The 22,523-nt window shown below is 33.9% G+C and overlaps 1 protein-coding gene across 4 annotated transcripts in view; it reads right to left on the bottom strand.

The window, feature by feature from the left end:
* Positions 1-1,453: 1,453 nt before the first annotated feature.
* Positions 1,454-22,523, bottom strand: part of LOC138707645 (cyclin-dependent kinase 17-like) — a 110,053-nt gene continuing 88,983 nt past the window's right edge. For all 4 annotated transcript variants that reach the window (XM_069837338.1, XM_069837340.1, XM_069837337.1 and 1 more), the window contains one exon: positions 1,454-22,495. In XM_069837338.1, the coding sequence (XP_069693439.1) occupies positions 22,377-22,495 (119 nt within the window). In that variant the 3' untranslated portion in view covers positions 1,454-22,376. The remainder of the gene's footprint in view (positions 22,496-22,523) is intronic.

The raw sequence follows: 22,523 nt of genomic DNA, 5'->3' as shown, positions 1-22,523 counted from the left end.
GTAAACTTTGAGTGAGTGAGTGAACTACGTGGTGAATGGTATGGTCGAGAAATGCAAATAAAATATACTGCCTCTATTTGGGATTAGCATAGTAGAAATAACATACGTATTGTGACAAAAAAAAAATATATATATATATATATATATATATATATATATATATATATATATATATATATATATATATATATATAGAAAATTCTTGGAGTGTTTTAAGAATTTTTTTTGTGGTAGGGAGAGTTATTGATGGTCCTCTGAATTGAAATGCAAATTTTTTAGTGTTACTGCTCAGTGTTAAATCAGTGGTGTTCGGAAGTTCTGGATTTTGTTAAATACTGATTCAGACTCTTAATGAGCAAAGATGATCATAGACTCCTAATGAGCAAAGGCGATCATAGACAGTGATGGTGTTTCAATCTCTTAGATGATTTGATACATATCTTGATTGATTACACTAAACTCCAAAGTAAAAAAATACACAGGGCTAACATAATGGCTTATATTCTGTGTTTCAACTGCATAATTAGCAATATACAGTGCAAATGGGCTCTAAATATGTTACACAACATATTCAAATAATATTAGTATGAGTTTCTGTGGGAAATTTATCTAATCTGACAAGGATCATCAAATCACGTAGATGAATCCTGACAATCAGATTATCTGAAGACATCATTTTATGGGAAGCTATATCTGTCTGGTTTGACAATAATCAAATTACGTAAATGGCTCCAATTTTTGTATAGCAAGGTTTGACGATCATCAAATTATGTAAATGGCTCCCATTTTTAATAGCAAAACTAAACTCAGTGAAAAATATCCTGGTATGCAATCAGTGAATGCCACTGGCATAGCTCAGAGATAACGAGCAGGACTCTTCATACAAAGCTACACTTGGAAGTGGATTTGAATCCTGCTTGTGCTGATTATGTGGCTTAGTCTTTTCCAGAGTGTTTCCCCAATTGTGAAGTAATCTCGTAGCAAAGCAATGATCTCATCTCACTCTCACCAATTTCACTGACAGTAGATAACCTCACAGTTGATAGACTCTCTCTCTAAATAACGAATATAAAACCCACAGTTGATAAAGTGTCGCTAAATAACAAACATAAAACCAATAGTGAAAAAAAATTTCGTCATTCTGAAATCTTGTGTGTACCAGTTTCTCCAAAGTCATTCAATGTCAAAGTGATATGAGTGAAATTTTGAAATCAGTTATTTAACAACGCTATATCAAATTTGCAGTTAACTAGCACCGATAGTATTGGTGACAGGAAGGTAGTATTTTGACTATCCAAATGCGGCCGACTTTTTGCCACAGAATTACCAGACATTCACTTTACAGTTGGGAAAACATCGGAAAGAATTAAGAGATAATTATCTCAAGCAGGATTCGAACCCACGCCTGAGTGCAGGTATCTGTGGAGAGTCACAGGTATTAACTTTGGTGGTGTTTAAAAAAATTTACAGTAATGTTTTATTCTCACTAAAATATTGTTATGCTACTGTTTTATATAATTTTGCATGCAGAACCGACTTTCTATATATTTTGATGTACCAAAGTACTTTCTATACATATTCATTTTTTAATATCTTTTGAACTAGACCCAACATAAAAGTTCTGTCATATTTGAAATAAAGTTCATTTCCATCGATATCAGCAAATTTTCAGGAAGTATGATCATTTATGTTTCTTTTTTGTTCCTTAGTGTAATTTTTGGGGTACAATGTAATTCAATCAGCAGTGCAGAATACATTTCTACATTTCTGAACAAACTCAAAATGCACTTAACTGTGTAGGAAAATACGACACAATGAAATAGGCAATGACTGCATTTCCTTCTAGTTGTGGATGTCACACACATGAACTGAAAACACTGAGATAAGGTAATACATTTTGATGTCTGGTTCCTTTTCTCCTCACTAGCAATTTCATGGTTTTCTTTACCTATACAGACTTGTTCAAATTGATTGAATATGTACAGATTTATATTAAGTGGGATGACACCAGAACTTAACAAAATTCAATAATGATATCGAACTCTAAAGTTCTATACTTTGTATGTAGCCATCACTTCATCAGACAAATAAAAAAAGAAAAGTGTAATCTCATTTTACAGTGAAATGCAACCTTCTCGGAAATATGAATTATAAAATACTAGTAATTTGACTTATAGAACACTAAAACTATATTTCATTAGAAAATGAAGACATTATTTGTTCATCACAACTTACATAAAAAAATGTAATAAATCACATTTACATCTTCTATACACTGAGGAACAGGTATAACAAGTAATGCAGCGAAAGAAGAACTTATAAACAAAAGAAAAAATTCCAAACTAAATATTTTGTAAATTTTCTAATGCTCACAAATTAGTTATATACAAATTCTCTTTGGAGGTCAGGTTCAGTTCTTTTAAGATGTAAACTTAAACATCCTTGTAATTACATGCACAAAAGTAACACCAGTGAGAAGAAACTGAAGATCAAAATCACAAATGATTACAAAAAGAGAGAGAGAGAAATGTAAGAAAAAGATAAGAGAAGGCAAATTATGAGTACCAATGCATTTTCAATGTTCCTGGTATTTATACCACTGACTATCGACTGTATACATATATCAATTGTAAATACCATTCCCAGTACTGATTTTCACAGAAATTCTCTCGGACAGTGCTAGTTGTATTCTGTAAGACTCATCCACCAGCATATATTTCATTATCATTATCCATTGCTTATTTGTATTATTAAATAGAATGCATGAACACAGGCAACATTCATGAGATCAAGAAATTTCTGCTCTTACTGAACCTAAAGTTCAATCACTATTGTTATATTACAATACTGTCATTAGACAGATTAATACCAATATCGCAAAACATGTCAATATTTGAACCATATGCCTCAAGAAAAATTTGAGTTTTTCAACCATGTTCATAATTAATACTTTTGACATTTCAGTGCTAGTTATACATTTTCAGGTTTCAGGATCAGATCTTGAGTGATACGACTCTCAAGATGGAATCGTAATGTCAACACATGAGTGAAAAGCCCCACATTCTTTCTCACTCCTAATCAATGAAAACTGCTGTAACAAAACTGGTTTAACAGATGCTGAAAAGAATAAACCATTAATATCATATACATATGTTTAATATTTTCATGTTCTGGTATCTGCCTTTGCATTAAGTAGCTCCTCATTTTAAAATTATTACTCAGGTTGGAATATCAAATTTCACACTGATACAAAACAATATATACTGTAATTAATTTACTGCATGTATTGTAATAATTACATTTCTGTAAGGAAGATAACATAAAAGCTTTATTCTACAAGAATAAGGACTAAACAGAGACATCCTAGGATGTAAGCAGTGGTTCTATATGAACTTAAGTTTTTAACCAACCTAAGGACGACTTGGTATAAATTTGCAATGTAATACATATGCTTCTGAAAAGAACATCACAGCAAAATTTCTGTGTTTATTCATATATAAATTAATTATATAATATAAATGTATATGTTATTAATGAGAACTAGTAACTGAACTATACTGTTTATTTTTAAGTAGAAACCGAAATTTATAAAAAGCCACTTTTGTACTGCTACGTGCTAATAATACAGTGAGTCTTTTCCTGCATTTATACAAACATTTAAATTAATTTTCATGTCATGCCTACTGGTAATATGCTCTAAGAGATGGTTTAAAACTGAAAAGTTAAGGCATCCCCCTGGTTTAGACCATTATAAAACCAATATTTACCTACGTGGTTTCCATAAATTTCAGATATGGTAAATGATTAAATTACTTAAATACGTAGAATAACAAACTGAAACACAATAACGTCTAATTTCAAAAACTTGACACTAAATAATCCAGGAGAATAAGAAGATTAACATTTTAAAGCAATACTTATTTTCCATATTACAATTTCATACGGATGGAAATTTTTAGTTATAACTGAACATTAATAATTTTAATTTGTGGCAAAGTTGAGCAAAATTTTTACTGTATTTTCACTTCTGAAAATATTTTCGACTAGTTTATACTAAGACACAAAATTTGAACTAACTACAAATATTTGGGGTGTGGGAATGAGCACTGCTGCTGTTTTTATGACAACATGACCAATGATAACAGGAGACAGTCATGTCGCATAATGGCTTTGTATCATAGGATGCAATTCTATTTTACTTCCACAATAGTCAATAATCACATATTATACACTGAAATACATAGTCCTTATTATAAACTGGCTTGTATTTCATGAAAAGGTAACTAGGCATCATGACGAATACCTTATCTCCAATTCCCTATGGAACAGTTATACATCCTTAACTGTTATCCAATATAAGTATTTCAATGAACCACATCATATTGGTCAAATGAAATGAGCTCATCTAGTATGCAAAGAAATTAAGGTAATTACAGGACACTGTATTACATTCAAATCTTATAAAGAAACAGATCCCAGAATACAATGATTCTAAACACTACACAAGTGAAAAAAAAAAAAAATCGTAACTTTGAAGTTACCATAGATGGAATGCAGAGTGCATTAGAAATCAGTTTTAAAAACATCAAATCCAATGTTTAACTATAAACATACAATTCGGCATTTGATAACAGATTTGAGCTTTAACGTAACTTATTCAAAAAAGTAGTTGTTCAAAATATTAACATCTATCTGGCAACAGGTATTTTATGATACATTTTATAGATTTTCTGGCTGACACGTGCTCAAATTTCTCTCCTTGTTTAGTCAATATCGTTGCAGGATGCAATAACACTGTCTTGGCTGACACAATAGGTCTTAAGGACAAGAAATATTAAATACTTTAAGTGAACATTCAACCAATACATCTCACAAATGAATAAATTTACATACAATTTGTATGAGTTTAAATTAGCTCCCTTAAAACTATTATAATAAGTCATAAAATGAATTTGACTACAAAGAAAGGGTACTTTCAATCTCAAGTATATAAGAAATAATATTTTAAAATTGGTTATTTTACGATGCTTTATCAGCTGCTATGAGTCCAGGGTCTGGAGTCGAAAGTTACCTAGCATTTGCTCTTAATGGGTTGAGGGGAAAACCGTGGAAAAATCCTCAACCAGGTAACTTGTCCCAACCAGAATTTGAATCCAGGCCCGCTTGTTTCACGTTCAGGCATGCTAACCATTATTTCACAGTGGTGGACAATACTATTTGTACTATTTACAGTACTGTAATATATGACTGAACTATATCGTAACATAATGAAACCTTTAAGAATTGTTTCTTTTTTTTTACACTTACTGGAATATATGATTGAATTTGTAGTCTTGGAGGAGATCCAAATACGCAATGTTAAATTATTCTCCAGTAATTGTTCCTCATACCATTTCACTGCATCAATCATTTTCAGAATTCTTAATGTACTGGTAACGAAGTATTTCCCAAAGAATAATTTTGAGAGAGGAAAATGCGGAAGACTAATGTTTTTAGTCATGAAGAGAAGTGAGAGATTATGTGACATGGAGATGGTGTAGTATTCAGTTGTTGGCAACGGTATAACAAGTCACGTTATTCTAGTTCAGATATGTGCTACAGAATTTCCACAGAAAAAGCAAATTTTTGTTTGTAACAAGACTAGTTTCCGGATGACAAGATTTTGTAGCAGAGTCACCATAGTAGTCTAGTTCCTACAGTGCTGCACTTATAATCCTGTGGCCCCAGGTTCGATCTCTGGAGTACCTCCAATTTATAACCAGTGCTGGAAAAGCCCCTGGTGCAGGTAACATAGGAGTTTTTTCGCCACCTGATGATGTGCAAAATGAACAATAAGGGACCTGATTTGTAGCAGTGAAGACTCTGTTAATATCCTTGCCCAGAACACTTTGAAGAACCTTATGCTGTTTGAGAAAAGAAAATCTCTTCCTATGCAAACACTGTCAAGAAATATATATATATATACACACACAGTGCACTTCTTTTTTTGAAATACAAAGGTCCAATGAAACAAACTTCCATAATGTTCTGTATTTAGGAAAAAATAAATTTAAAACAAATTGATACTGTGATAAGTTTTCTTTATTAATTATTGTGGCTAATTTTGACACTGATGAATATTCAATGTGTGGCGTATCTTCTGTTACAAGCCAATATTTTTCTTCTGTTTCTCTTTCCAATTTGATAAGCTGAGAGGCCTCTTAGTTGAGAAGACATGCAAGAGCTGCCATGTTGGTTAAAATGGAGGAAACATGTTTTGCAGCTAATGTCATCAGTGCATCATTTGGAAGCATCCAACACAAATACAGTGATTCTGTGAACTCTGTGCCTATCACAGACAGCTGGGATCAGGCCACAGGAGATCTACATCTGCCAGGAAGACAGGTTTCTGGTTCTCCCACGTCTCACAAGATTGCCATATGACCGCAGTCCAGACCAGAAATCATCTCGAAGCAGTAAGAAACGTCACTGTGAATGACAGAACTGTTACACAAAGACTCCAAGAACCCAATTTGACCTCAAGAAGACCTGCAATTGCTCAACATATCATAACCCAGCACCAGGCACCAGAATTAGACTGTGGACCACTCATCAATGGTGCTGTTCATGTATGAGTCACAAGTTTGCTTAAGGTCATTTGATGGTAGAGAGTATGAAGAAGGCATGGGGAGATATTCACCCTCAATTTCTCTGAGAAGATGCCATTTGGAGGTGGCTCTGTCATGGTATGGGGCACAGATGAAACTTATTTTCATCGGTGGAGGAGCTCTGAATGAACACCAATATACAGTGGAATTATTAGCAAAATATGTAATCTCTTTCACCCCTCTCATCAGCCAAAATTTCAACCTTGTACATGACAACACTGATAGTGGGATGTGATTTAAAGACCTGTGATTTTGTCACTAGTTCTGACTGTGATTATCTCACAAAATCACAGCTCCAAGGAATCGCCATCTCTGACCAATATGTGATTCATAGTGATGACACCTGATGTACATATATGCAACAGCTCCAGGGTCCAGACAACTGCAAGACAGAAGTTAAGCTTGAAGGACAACATAACTGGAATCTAATAAAGTTTCGTCCCACTCAAAGGTTAATGTGTGCAACACTTTAATACTCTCTATATTCTTTCACGAATGATTCACTCAATCACTTGTAAACAATCTTGGGTGAATACAGGGTGATTTACGAAGTTTTACCACCACTAATGGAGGGCTTTCCTGAAGTGGTTTGGAACATATTTTCCTAATAAAGTTTTTTTCCTATCTCACATAATTCAGGAATAATCACTGATTTTTTTAACTTGTTGGTGTGACTAAAACTCTCAAATGTCAGTGCATGTGCTTACTTTGCAATGCATCTAGAGTCATTTGTCGCATGTTCAGTTGATGGTCAGTATATTGTGGAGTTAGCAGCTTGTTAGTTGTCTCAAGATAACGTATTAATTTACAAATAAGGAATATGTCGATATGGTATTTATTTATGGTGTGTGTGATGGAAATGCAACAGCTGCTGCAGTGGAATATCACTACTGTTATTCTAATTGTAGGATTCCAAGTCCTATCACTATTAGTGAAACATTTAGCACACTAAGGCAAACTGGTTCACTCCCCAGTATTAGCAGCCAGTATGAAAGATGTCAATAACATGATGTGGCAGAAGATGAAAACATTCTCAACGCTGTACAACACAGTCCTCGAACTTCAATAAGACAAGTAGCTCGGTAACTCTGTGTTACTCAGTCAAAGGTAAGGAGCACACTCCATCTTCAAGAAGTGCAACATTTAAAGCCATAAGATAATGTCCACCATGTCGAGTTCTGCACCTGGTTAAACAGAAATGGTAGAGAATTCTAACACTGTACTATATTCAATGATGAGTCACAATTCATATGGGATGGCATTAATAACTTATATGAATGGGCAGATATTAACTCTAAAGCCACTGAGAAAACCAATTTCTTTTAATTTATATTTAATGACACTGTATCAACTACTAGATTTAGCATCAATGGATTTGGTGATAGTGAGATGAAGCCAAGGATTCGCCACATATTACCTGACATTCGCCTTACAGTTGGGCAAACCTAGGAAAAACCCAACCAGGTAATCAGTCCAAGAGCAAACCTGAATCAGAAAAAAACCAATTTTCAACATCGATTCAGTGTAAATGTGTGGTATGGTGTTCTGTATGATCAGCTCATAGGACCATTCATTTCATTCAGAAACTTAAATGGTGACACATACCTACACTTACTACAAAACAAATTGCCGCAATTATTAGATAATGTTCCTCTTGCAACGAAACGAGAGTAGGTGTCCACCTACTCATTTTACTCTTGTCGTGAGAGATCATCTAAACCAGTATTTCCCACATTGTTGGATTGGTCACAGAGGTCCTCATTCCCGGCCAGCCAGGTCCCCACATTTGACATTCCTTGATTATTATTTCTTATGGGGTGGATAAAGGATCTTGTATACCAGATTAAGGTAAACACATGTAAAGAATTAATTGTGAACATTATGAAAGCCACAGCAATCATCAGGAACAGCCCTGTTATGTTAAGGAATGTGACACACATAATTCATAAAGCATACGATCAAATGTGTGAAGGAAGGAGGAGACTCGTTTGAAAAATTGTAAAATTGAGAGTCGATGAGCAGAATGAAGTCTACAACAAGTAAGTAGTTACAACAGTGGGAACTGTATCCATTTTTATGTAGTGATATTATTAAATTTTGCCTGTAATTTCAAATTTTCAATAACTTGTAGCAACTTAACTATAAGTCACACCCTATTTTTTTATTTACATTTTTTGACCCATTTGAACTCAGGAAGGCCTTCCCTAAGTGGGAGCAAAACTGCATGAATGACCCTGTATATGCAATAAAACAGTGCAGAGCGTGTATGTTTATACTCACTGCGCTAGTTAGTATTCTTGATACGACATTGCACCTGTATATCAATTCGTAGAAGACCAAGAAACATAAACATCAGTCGGCTTGTGATGAGAAACATCACAATTGCCAAGAATCATACAAAGGCAAAAAGCACAGTCTGACAAAATTGTTATTATCTGTCACAGAGATTTTTCTAAAGATGTCACAGTTTGGAGTTGTGATGGCAAAACACTGTCACACCCCATCTCTAGACAACGCACAACCCCATGTTGCTTTGCAACATTTGGATGTAAACCCTGGACTGGCCAGCATACAGCCCAGGCTTAAATCCTATAGAACATATGTGAGGTAAGCTCGACCGAAGTGTACGATGTTGCAACCAACGAGCACAGAATACAATAGAGTAGACACTAGCATCTTAATACCATTGGACGGAGTGAAGCCGATTTTATGGACCTGACGCCATCTTGTTGCTACCAAAACATTGCAAAATAGCTATTACGTTATAGAAGATCTTATGATAATAAGAATTCCATATGTCCCTAATTTCTTGTAGGACTCACACTTTCTTGTTTGTTTCGTAATACAGAATCGCTATGCACGTATTTTTTTAGCAAAAATTACGCAACTGTCATCGATAAATCACATATATACAGGTTATTTAAATTGGCAGCTCTTCAAATTGCAGTATGGTATTTAATAGATAATCTGGGAGGTTAAACAAACAATAATGATAAAAAGGAAGATAACAGTTTGACCTTATTTTGCTACTAGTCCAATAAAAATGCTACCCTATAACAATTACTTTTATAGGTTGATCCATTTGCTTCGATTTAATAATGAAACTTCTTAACGCAAATTATCATTCTCTTCCTTTTGCCAGTATTTCGTATAGATGTCCCGATTTTGTTTAGAGAAAAATAGAATGCTCTTAACCATATAATATTTGATAGGCTCTTCGTTTATAGTATATAATTAGATTATAACGGCGAACAAAAGTGAAGTTTTATTACCAAGTGGGTCAAGTCAGTTCACGACCGAGTTAATGAAGCTACTAAGTCTGCAAAGCATAAGTCTGATTTCGTGATTATAAAAATTAATTACAATAATATTAATACACTATTTCTTTTCCTTCATCAAACGAATACGTGCATTCGGTTTAAGAGAAACCTCGGTACGCCCGTTTTCTATAGCACTCAACACAAACTTCCAACATGGGTTGTTAGGTTAGCTTCGCTCGTAAATGCTAAGTTTACAAAGCGTGTCTGATTTAGTGATTATAAAAATTAATTACAATAATATCAATACACTAATCCTTTCTCTTAATCAAACAAATACGTGAACAATACGAATCTAACCAACTAACCTAGGCTAAATCATTCTTTATCTACCGGTAATAAGTACATTTCACACATGCATATTTACCTGTGAAAAGTTATTCCAGGAATTTTTTTGAAAACCTGTTTGTGCAGCCATACGCAGTACATGTAGGCATATTGAAATTACTTCATTTATTAATTAAAACAACGATGCAACATCACAATCAACTGCCCATGTGCTAACCGGGAGCCCAATGTTTTGGTAGCATCATAATGGCGACGGTCTACAAAAGCGGCTTCACCTCCAAGCTATTCATGTCTACTCTATGCATTCTGTGCTCGTTGGTTGCAACTGTGACACCCTGAACAAAATGCAGGAGGCACTGTAGGAGGAACCTCAACCCTCAGAAAATGTTACAGGACCTGATGGTCTGCATGCCACAACAAAAATGGAGGCCATCATTGACCCCAGGGGTGGTAACAGCCAATATTAGAAGAAGATAAGCACACAGTGGGATAATCTTGTGTTAACATAATCCACTGTCTCAACAACTCCATAAAATGTTTCATTTGAAATTTTGCTTAAATTACAACATTTTAGAACTAAGAAAATATACTGCAAACAAAAAGTACTTTGATGATGGGAATGAAGGTTTATTGTAGAATAGAGGCAACGCGTATCCTGCGAGAATATAGACAAAATGAATTGTGAGCTATAAAAATACTGTATTTCTCAAAAAAAAAAAAAAAAAATTAAAGTGATCCACTATGTTTTCCCCGGTCAGTATACAGAGTGTCATAAGAATGTTTTGAAGATGCATGCACATGCTCCTGGATAAGCACAAGAACAATTCCTTATATGAAAATTTTTTTCAGAAAATGCTTAGTTTCTGGAAAAATGGACCAAATAGTTTTAAATACTGACTTTATTTCATAAGTATCTGAACAGAGTATTTTTGTTTTTTAGTTTTGATTTTGTAGCAGTGTTTGGTTACAAACATACAACCCAGCGACAAGATAGAACCTCTTCTCGAGTATGTAAACATACTCCTAGGTTTATTTTGATGGCAGACTGTACATGTGCCTAGTTTCTTTTGTGATGTTAAACAACTTGTAGTTCTGAATCCAGTAGAGGTTTAAGAAGTACGATAGCAGTAGTTCAGGAAGGCAGTTCTATCAAATACTGGCCAGTACAGTTTAGTGTACAATGGTGTTTACTTTAGAAGAACTGAGTGATTCACCTAACATTTGGTGAAATGCTATGCAATGTGAATGCTGCATATCGTAGATATGTGGAGAAGTTTCCGAGTAGACATTTGCCATCTGCACCTACACTGATCACTGTGGATCGAAGTTTCTGCGAGACAGGATTCCTGTCCAGACGTCAATATGTGGCTGGTCGACCAAGGAAACTACAACATGTGGAAGGAGTCCTTGAAGCTATGGAAGAAAATTCACGTAAGAGCATCAGGAGCATTACTGCTACAGTGAACACATCTCAGAGTTCTGTCAGTCGAATTCTATGACACGAAAATTATTTTCTAGCCAGTGCAATCACTCATTCCACTTGACTGTCCTGGTCATTTACGGAACTGTCGATGGTTTTTACAACAACTGGACGTTGATCCTGCATTTATTACAAAAGTGTTATTTACAGATGAGGTAGGATTCACAAGGGAAGGTGTATTTAATATTCATAACAAGCATGTCTGGGCTACCATTAATCCTCAAGCTATTCGAGAATCTCACTTTCATCATAGATTTTCCATTAATGTCTGGGCCAGAATTGTTGGCGACAGGAATATTGGCCCGCATATGCTACCAAATCGCCTTATGGGTACGTCTTGTCTTATCATCAATTTTTAAGAACAGACTTGCCAGTTTTGCTCGAGGACGTACCCCTAAATGTAAGAAGGGAAATGTGGCTTAGGTACAATGGCGCCCCAGTGCACCTCTCCCATGTTGTCCTTGAGCATCTCAACGAACAATTCCAAAAGAAATGGATTGGACATGGTGGCCCAGTGCCTTGGCTACCCAGATCACCTGACCTCACCCCACTCATTTTTACCTTTGGAATAATTTGAAGACTGTTGTCATGCAGAGGAGCTATTGCAACCTGTTCAAAATGCATGATAGTTGATCCGTGATGACGTGGTATTTGAGTGAATTCACCAGTCGTGTGTACATCTTGCTCAGGCATGTGTAAACATTGGGGGGGGGGGGGCATATTGAACATCTTTTGTAAACATTAAATGATGATGCCATATACCTTTCAATCAGAGTTTTGTGTTAATTATTTTTATTTGATACAGGAACACACTCACCAAGTTTCCAAATGTGTACATTTGACAGAACCAAAACAAAAAGAACAGAAACACCCTGTTCAGGTATTTATGAAATAAAGTCAGAATGTAAAACTATTTTGTCCATTTGCCCAGAAACTAACAAGCAAACATTCTCAAGGAGCCAGATAAAAGTTAATTTTTTTCTTCCACCATGTTAATAATGTCAAAACAAGTGTTTATACAAATTTTGACCATTTGAGCGCAATTACAAAAGCCGTAAAAGAATAAGTTCGTTTGGGGCCATTTACAGAAAGAAAAAACAATTTCATTAGAAAAATTTATTGGAACAGTTTCAGCAATTGAGCTATTTTTCAACATATTCCCCACTGAAACTGAGACATTTGCTATACCATGGGATTGACAGAGAGGTGCAGATGGTTGTCACACACTGGTTCCGAATCCAGGTGCCAGACTTCGACACAGGGATACAAAATTGATTCTACGGTATGACAAATGTTTGAATTCCAGTGGGAAATATGTTGAAAAATAGCTCGACAATTACTGTATCTGTTGCAATAAATTTTTCCATTAAATTGTGTTTTCTTTCTGTAAACGACCCCAGGGAATCTTATTTTTTTACAGCCCTTGTAATTGCGCTCGAGTGGCCAAAATTTGTATAAGTACTTTTTTTTTTGACATTATGGATATGGTGGAAGAAAAAAAAATTATTTTTTTATCTGCCTCCATGAGAATGTTTTTTTAGTAGGTTATTTTACGACGCTTTATCAACATCTAAGGTTATTTAGCGTCTGAATGAGATGACAGTGATAATGCCAGTGAAATGAGTCCGGGGTCCAGCACCGAAAGTTACCCAGCATTTGCTCATACTGGGTTGAGGGAAAACCCCGGAAAAAACCTCAACCAGGTAACTTGCCCCGACCGGGAATCGAACCCGGGCCACCTGGTTTCGCGGCCAGACGCGCTGACCGTTACTCCACAGGTGTGGACATGAGAATGTTTGCTTGTAAGCATTTTCCATTAAAATTTCCTCACAAGGAATTGTTCTTGAGTTTTAACCAGGAGCACACTCATGCGTTTTCCAAACATACTTATGACTCATCCTGTCTAATTCCCTGACAAGCTTTTTGTAATTTCAAATTCACCAGAGCAGCATACAGTACATAACCTCCAATTGACTTACGAGTCATTAAAATTAAAATACTGTAAGCACCGAATCAAAGGAAAATATTAAATAAATGCATGAATGAGTTAATGTTAGCAGTATGTATTACTGATCAGACAAAAATCATTTATGAGTTTTATAACAATGATTAAAACCAAAGAGTGTCCTCTTTTTATTACTTTTAATTTCAAATATCTTTGGCTTGCATTATATTAATATGAAACAAAGGTAATGAGCAGTGAATTCTTATAAACATGTACATACATAAGTATTCTGCCCATGTGCAGGTCATTCACTGCAAATCCAGCATTCTTCAATCTTTCCTATTTTCTGCCTTCCTTTTAGTCTCCGCAAATGATCCACATCCATGTTTGCAGCTTTTCTTGGGAAGGATAAATGCGGTAGCTTCCCATTGCCTTCTGCACACCACTCTCTCTGTCACATCTTAAAAGATTCCAGGGGGCCCCAACAAGGAGGGAGGAGAGTGGATTTGACTAACTGGACCCTCTGGACTTCACCAAAAGAATTAAATATCAGTTCTATCAGGGTTTTCGACCCCACCAGAAACCAGGAAATCCCAATTAGCCTTTGCCCCAATAAATAAAAAAAAAAACTCTAGACTAGACACTTGTAGATGTATTGGTTGACATTAGGAACAAATAAAACTGGGTTGGGTCCACCAATTATCAAAGTTTTGTACTGAATCAAAATGATAGATGTGGACTATAACAAAAAAGAATGTATTTTAAGTAGAATATTTATTACTTTCAATATAGTAATGGTTGTCGAAAAATTACTGAATAACTGAAGACAAACATAAAAAATTATCGCAACTAATAAGGAATGTTATTATATGTCCAATGAATCTCATTCAACGAATAGTGAAAATTTCACAATAAATTAAATGAAACAATACTCAATCTTTCATAAACAATGAATAACAAAGAATATAGCAAAATATGAATTATTTCTCAATTTTTTTACAAACTGTATTTTTTTTTATTTTAAAATTCATATTTGGAAATACCGATATGCTTTATAGGATTAATCACAACATAGATTTCAATAACAGTCAGAAAACTTATCTATTTATTGCAAATTACTGTATTTTATGCAAACATATTTTGATATATATTAACGTTTTTGACCTTGTTCCGGCATCTTCAGATAAACTTACTTAATAAAAATAATAATACAAGCAATAGCCATTACATTTACAATTATAAAATAACAGGACTCCTGAGATGTTGATACAGTCATAAAATAACCAAATAAGAAAAAAATAACAAGAGTACTAATATTACACTAAATAATCCTCAAGTTAATTAACCTGAATTAAAATTGTGAGTAAGAAGGTTTCATTCATATTTTTGAGTTTGATAAAATTACAATTAGATATATCTAAACGTTAAAATAGTTAAAATGTTAAAACATGAGTGAAGCTATGTTACAATGTTATATTATACATGTTGTTTGTACAATGCTTTTTGAACATCATGTATTCTATGTGGATCCCAAAAGAGGATGAGGTTCAACAGATAATATCACTGACACAGCAAGGGGGGTTGGGGTAAACTCTTCCAGAAGCCCCAAGAAGAAAAACGAAACACTGTTGAAGCTCTACAACATTATAACAATCACTTACAGTAGTTCCAGTTGACAATAATGGCAACTCTCCCTGTAACTACTCATACTCCTAAAATATCATTTTCATCACTAAGAAATCATAGGCACCTTAGGAACTGCACCGGGGAGGAGCGCCTTAATGGACTGGCTGTCATGTACTGTACATACAGACATGAGAAAGTTTCTGTGAATTAAAATGATGTGCTCAAGGAACTAGCTAAGAAATGCAGAAGGTTGAAATACATTTTATCTGGCTTAAAAGTATAATAAAAGAAAAATGGCCGTCAGTCATTTTGTTGCACTTTAATTCTTTTTATTTCAGCAAAAATATTTTTCATTTTGTTGCATGGCAACCACTGTAATGAAAATTTAAATCTGTGTTCACCTGGTCCTAAAGTACTGTATATGAATAGGTCATTACTTGCTTGTCCATTTACCTTTCTTTTTTACTGTCCTTATTTCTATTTCTCGCATTTTAGTACCTCATATGTAGTCTGTGCTTTTATTTTAATATATTTCTGACAAGTGGCGACAACTTTTGAAAAGCAATAGTTGGGCTCATAAATAAATAAATCTCACAAATAATAATAATAACGATAACACGATAAATTATTGGGTGGGCTCATGTCTTACAAAATTCATACTGCAGTCCATTGTGGTAACATTCTGCCAAGATTGTAGTTCGTATAGTTCTAAATTGTGATGCTTCAGCTCATAATTCAAGGGCGGAGGGGGAAGGTTGATGTTTAAATATAGTTTTCCAGAATATAATGAGCAAATTCAAAACAGTCACTAACAGGAGGGACCTCTCACATAGCTCTGCAAAAACATCTGATACTTCTGATGCTGGTAAATAGGAAAGACCAAAAAATAAACACTTTTAACCACTTTCAAATTTCAGATGTTTTACTTCAGAGCTCCTGGTTTGATATACCGTTTCCTTTCATTTTTCGAAGCCAACTCTGTCCTAAGTGAAATTTACAATCTGTAATTTTAACACTGGGAGAATTAATTTTGTTAGTATTGTGTGATGATATTTCATAATCTTAACAAAAGCTCTGAAATGATTATGGCCTAACTGCTTTCCAATATTTGGAGACAAATTTTCTTCAGGAAGCACCGCATGTTGCTATACATTTGGACATTAGTATTTGACAAAAAAGAATGAAAAAATAACCACAGGAATATTGAAAGTATTATCACACGAATGTATTGTGTACATTTGATAAAAATGGTTGGGAGTAAAAACAAATGTGCTGTCACTGTCTGCTTGGATGGGTCAATTTCAATGGAAAAAAATCTAAAAATGATTATTTTCTTCAATTTCGTCCCTAATCAACTTTAAGAGTTTTACATATAAATCACCTGTTGCCTTTCTTTTCAATGCTGTACGAATTTTTTTCGGTTTTTAATTAGATATGATGAAATGGTTCCATTAGCATTTAGAAGCTTCTATTTTTCATGATCTCTTTCACTGTAAACTTTCATGCCTTGTCCTCTGTTACTTTTGATCATTTCAAAGTCCGTGTTTATAAAATCTTAACATGTTAAAATACACACACTTATGTAAAACTCTAAAAGGACATTTGTTTATAAAACATGAACACGTTAAAATACACACTTATTTAAATTTCTGAAAGCACTTGCTTAAAATAAATTCGTTAAAATGCTTTGGGCCTATATTGAAGCCATGTTAATTCCCTAATGACTGTATAAAAAAATCAAATACACTACCACTAACAGTAAGACTAAGCAAAGGCACTCTTTGCCTGTCCTAGAGGATAGGCTAAAGTAATGTACACACTGCCACACCGAGCATGTTGAATTGTGAATGTGCCTACATTAAAAGAAGTATGATGAAATAAAACCTATGTCCTAAGGGTAAAATGCCACGAAATTTACAGCAAGAAAAATTTACATTTGTTTACACATCAGCACACTCAGCGATACTTGATGTGAAAGGAAAATTCAAAAAATATTTTTTGACGGTACTGGCAAATCATAACACATTCCGCATGTGTGTAGTTGCATTGTTGCTGAGTAAGCATATAATATGCTGCATTTGTGGCCATGTGAACTCAGCAGCAAATGGATTTGTTTGCTTTAGCTGGGGTCCTATTTAGTCCAATGAGAATTTCAGTTTCATTGAAACTGTAATTATAAAGTAATAGCATGTTAAAAGTTTGTTACCGTATATATTATAGTTATTTTTTTAATTCAACCCCCCCCCCCCAGAACCAAATTCTGACTGCGCCACTGATAATATAATTTGTGTACTAGAGCTAATTATATTATATTAATATTAGTAATGTTTTGTAATTTTTCGTTTATTGTCACTTTATGATATGTTTATGGATTGAGAATTGAATAGTTACTCTGAAAAGAGATCTAACCAAAAAAAAATCGAAATTTGAGTTTTCAGTGGAAATGTCACCACCTAGTGGACGTAAAGTAACATAATTTCTCTTTCAAAGGTTTTTGTTTTAATATTGGCATTCAAGCGAATAGTGATCTATCTGTTCTAAAATGGCGGAAGTAGTGAAACAAGCTGTGAGTATAGTGCAGAAAAACAATTAAATAAAGGCCAGAAATGCAAAGTAAACATACATGAGTGAAAAGATAATAAGAATACATTCTTAAGGAGTGCTGGGAAGTCATATATGAGTAGGAAAGGGCATTTTGTGCAGGGGAAAATGTGTATCTGAAACAGTGAGTGGAATACTGACGTGACTGCAATTTTTATTATAAGCTGTTTTTTCTTAGTTTTCAGATCTGTAGTCCGATTTATTGGTAATATTTCATTAAATATTTAGGCAACATCGTAACATACACATTATTTTCAATATGTAAAGTTATTCAAAACTAGGAGGGAGAAAATAGTATTAATTTCACAAAAACACCTTGCTTTCACACTTATTTGAAATGTAAGCTGTATTCAGTACAATATGTTGATTTTTGTACACTAGGTAATTATTCCTCCTGTGACTCTGAATGAAGAGATCATTCCATTCAGTTCAACTGTAAAAAACCTGGGAGTTCATTTTGAATCTAACCTTACCTGGGACACGCATATCAAACACACATGCAAGAAAGTATTTTCCACTCTTCACTCATTAAAAAGATTGTACCACTATCCAGCTAAATTAAAGCAGACGCTTGTACAGACTCTTATTATGCCTCATTTTGATTATTGTAACGCTTTATTCAGTGATCTCAGGGTGGATTTATCCCAGAAACTGCAACGTGTTCATAATGTGTGTGTTCGTTTCATTTGTAATGTCCGCTACTACGACCACATTTCGCCTTTTTTCGATAAATTATTGTGGCTCAGGTTAAATGAGAGGAGAAAGTTACATTCCCTTTCTCTCTTATACCGAATTTTGCATACCTCTACTCCCTCTTACTTATCTGTCCGAATCCACAGTCTTTCTCGGTATCATAACTTAAATACTCGGTCACAATATGATAACACGCTAGAAATACCACTGCACACCATCTCTTTATTCTTAGTCTTTCACTGTTGCTACTTCTCGTCACTGGAATTCTCTGCCGCCTGAAGTCAAGGGCTGCCGAACTTTAATTTCCTTTAAATGTAAATTAGAAAAATATCTTATGATGAGTTGCCAGACCTAACGTGTTGCAAATGTGTTCCACTGTATTTATTTTTTGTTTCTTATTTTTATTATCTAAATCATGTTTATTTATCACTTAATGCCAATATGTATTCCACTGTGTTGTTCTTTATTATTAATCTATTTTTTGTGTACATTTTATTCAATTGTCGGTTTCTGGTTTAATTATGTAAATCCTATTTAATTGTAATCCAATACTAATATGTATACTAATGTGTTTATTTTTATTTTTACTGTGTTCATTTTTCTTTTTTATTGAATTATCGGCTTTTGTTTTTATGTGATTCGTATTTGATTCTAACAAATTAATATGTATTTCACTATGTTTATTTTTATTTTATGAGGTAAATTTTATGTAACTACCTCTTTTGATCTCATTATGTATCAGTATGTAATTACTTAATTCTGATCTAGTTTTATGTTCAACTGTATAAGCAAGTTTTAATCCTGGTTGAGTGTAAGAGAAGGCCTTACGGCCTTAACTCTGCCAGGTTAAATAAAGCCATTATTATTATTATTATTATTATTATTATTATTATTATTATTATTATAAGTATGTATGCTTTGCTTAAGATATTAACCCCCAAATAAGAATAAAATGTTTTTTTTCATGTACTCAATAATTTGTCATTTGTGGGTTAGATCTCTTTTCAGGGTAACTATTCAATTATAGATGTAAGCTGTGCTATGCTATAATTCTCAGTCCACAAACATCTCATAAAGTGTACTTCCAATCAACGAAAAATTACAAGACACTATGGTATTAATATAATTAACCTTAGATCTAGTACATAAATCATATTATCATATTTACCTGCTAATAGGCACACACTTTTTTTAGACTTTTATAACAAAAAAACTCGGATGCATCCTTTGTGCGAGGAAAAGATCTTAATGAAAAAAAAGAAAAAAAAAGAACAATATTGAAGGAGTGCCAGCTCGAATGCTGAAATAATTGATGGAATATGTAATGATATATGGACCGCGACTAATTTATATATCAACTGAGTCGCACTTAAGACAATCCATATTTAGCAGCAGCTGTATAAACAGATGATAACTTGTAACAATGAATACAGTGACAATAAGACAAGACACTTTATTGTTATTATTAACACTAGCCTTACCTCATTCACTATCAGATTCAGAATCACTGCAGATGTCCTAAGAATACTGCTTTATTAATTGGAGAGTACATATATATTGCATTCACAAAAAAAAAGAACCAATCACGATTGCAGTGGTACCATGCATTGTTGTTTAAAAACTTAAATTTAAATGTAAGCAGTACCTCCAATCTTACGACTTTCGATATTATTAAAATAATCTTTGTTTAAAATGAAATGCGTTTATTACATGGGGATTTTTTTTTAAATTTTAATGCAAAAAATTTGGTTGCATCCATTACGCAGATAAGTACGTATCTATTTAATCTCACCCTCTTTTGGGATCCAAATACAATAACACTATGTTCAAAACTCATTGTACAAACAACATATATAATACAACATTGTAACATAGTTTCACTCATGTTTTAACATTTTAACATCTAGGTATATCTATTTGTAATTTTATCACACTCAAAAGCATGAATGAAACTAATGATTGTTCATGGTCACAATTTATTTCAATTTAATTAACTTGAGAATTATTTAGTGTAATATTAGAACTCCTTTTATTGTGTAATTGTAAATGTAATGGATATTGCTTGTATTATTATTTTTATTAAGTAAGTTTATCTGAAGATGCTGTAACAAGGGCGAAAACGTTCATATATTTCAAAATGTGTTTGCATAATATAATTTGCAATAAACAGGTAAGTTTTCTGGCTGTTATTGAAATCTATGTTGTGATTAATGTATTTTTTTAGTCTACAATTTGTACACAGTATTTCCCATCAATTGTGTACTAAGCCTCATAATTACCTCAAATTTCTTGTGCATATATAATCTGTAAGAATTTATTTGAAAGTACTGCAGTTAATATAAACTAACTGCAAACAATGTAATAGAATCTATAAATAAAACATATGCATAATGAAGATGGGTTTCCTCTCTTGTATATACTACATAACAAATTCATTAAGCACTGGGTAAATAAGAACAGTATGAACACATAAAACCATATACACATTTAACTCTCACATAACTTTCGGCTATTAGCTCTCCTTTAATGGCGAAACATAAATAAAGGTTATGTTGCACTCATACATTTGGTGGCGAGAATTTAAAGCCTATTCACATTCTCGGCACCATCTCATACAGTGGTAAGTCTATGGAAACTATAAAGCTCTAGCACCCATGTTATAAACGCATGACACAGTGCAATTTCTAACTGCATTGGAATGTACATGCATGCTGGTATCCTTTCAAATCTGAAAGACAGTTTCGCGTCTAAATTAAAACTCAAGGGTTTATAGATGTTTATAAAGAAATCCTGTAAGACACTCCTCAAAAATAAGGACTGGTCAGATAATATTTCAAAACGATTCACTTATAGGAGACATCTTTACATCACCAGAAGTCGATTGTAACTCGTGTGTACACAAGAAGGGTTATAATGCTACAATTGCAAATCGTTAAATTCGAATTTGAATCCAACTGCTATGATATCAGGTCAGCTCAAAATGTCAAGAACCTATTGGATGCATCACAGTCATTTTCAGATTAAAAAAATTATAATAATAATTAATAATAATAATATATATAATATATATATATTTGCACAGCCCTATATCATTATTAATGAAGTTTTGTTTCCACATAATCTTCAACGCTATCATTTTGTCTTGTTCTGTTACCCGCCCGCCATCCACAATCAGCTTAATGCATAAAGCTACCAGTTCGTCTATTGACTAGACGTTAACAAAGAGTTGACGAAGAGATCATTTGTCTGATGTAAGTAATACACAACTTAACTATTCAGTGGAAAATTAATCTTAATTAAACTAAGAAACGTGGTATGTTAGCAACAACCATTTTTAGAGTGCATGTTCATAAACCATTTTGCTAGCATTTAAGAAAGCTGTTTAGTGGTCATCTCGAAGACAAATGATATTCTAAATCTGATTATATCATGTTAACACATTCATATTAACCATAGTACAATTATTTCCACTATGTTAAGAGTGCGATGATGGTACAGCTCTCTCAAATTACAGCGGTAGCCCACGTTCAAAATATAATGATTACACTTCCATAAAAGTTCTTGTTTGGACTATCTCCATTTTCTTCTACAGAGCACCTCTGTTTCATTGAACTATTTTTATATATTTAAATAAGCAGCCCATCTTTCGTGGCATGATGTGAAAACATGGCTGGCGGGCGGAATCAGTGGTGGGGCTGGATGGAGCAGAAATCTGAGTCATCTCACCGAGCCACAGCCACCTCCATTGAGGTGAGCTGAATGCTCGGCCACTCCATGTTTCATAACAGCATACTCTGGCGCCGTGAACGCCCTGTTACACTGGATTTTGGAAAGTTAGAGGACCGGTAACCAGGATCCTTACTCAGTTGAATCCCAGGGATTGAGAATATTGACATTACTGCAACAGAATAAATTAGTATCAGTGT

The sequence above is a fragment of the Periplaneta americana genome, chromosome 10, assembly GCF_040183065.1.
Source record: "Periplaneta americana isolate PAMFEO1 chromosome 10, P.americana_PAMFEO1_priV1, whole genome shotgun sequence".
Lineage (NCBI taxonomy): Eukaryota > Metazoa > Arthropoda > Insecta > Blattodea > Blattidae > Periplaneta > Periplaneta americana.
The sequence above is the reverse complement of the archived record's forward strand: the minus strand, read 5'-3'. Positions and strand labels throughout refer to the sequence as shown.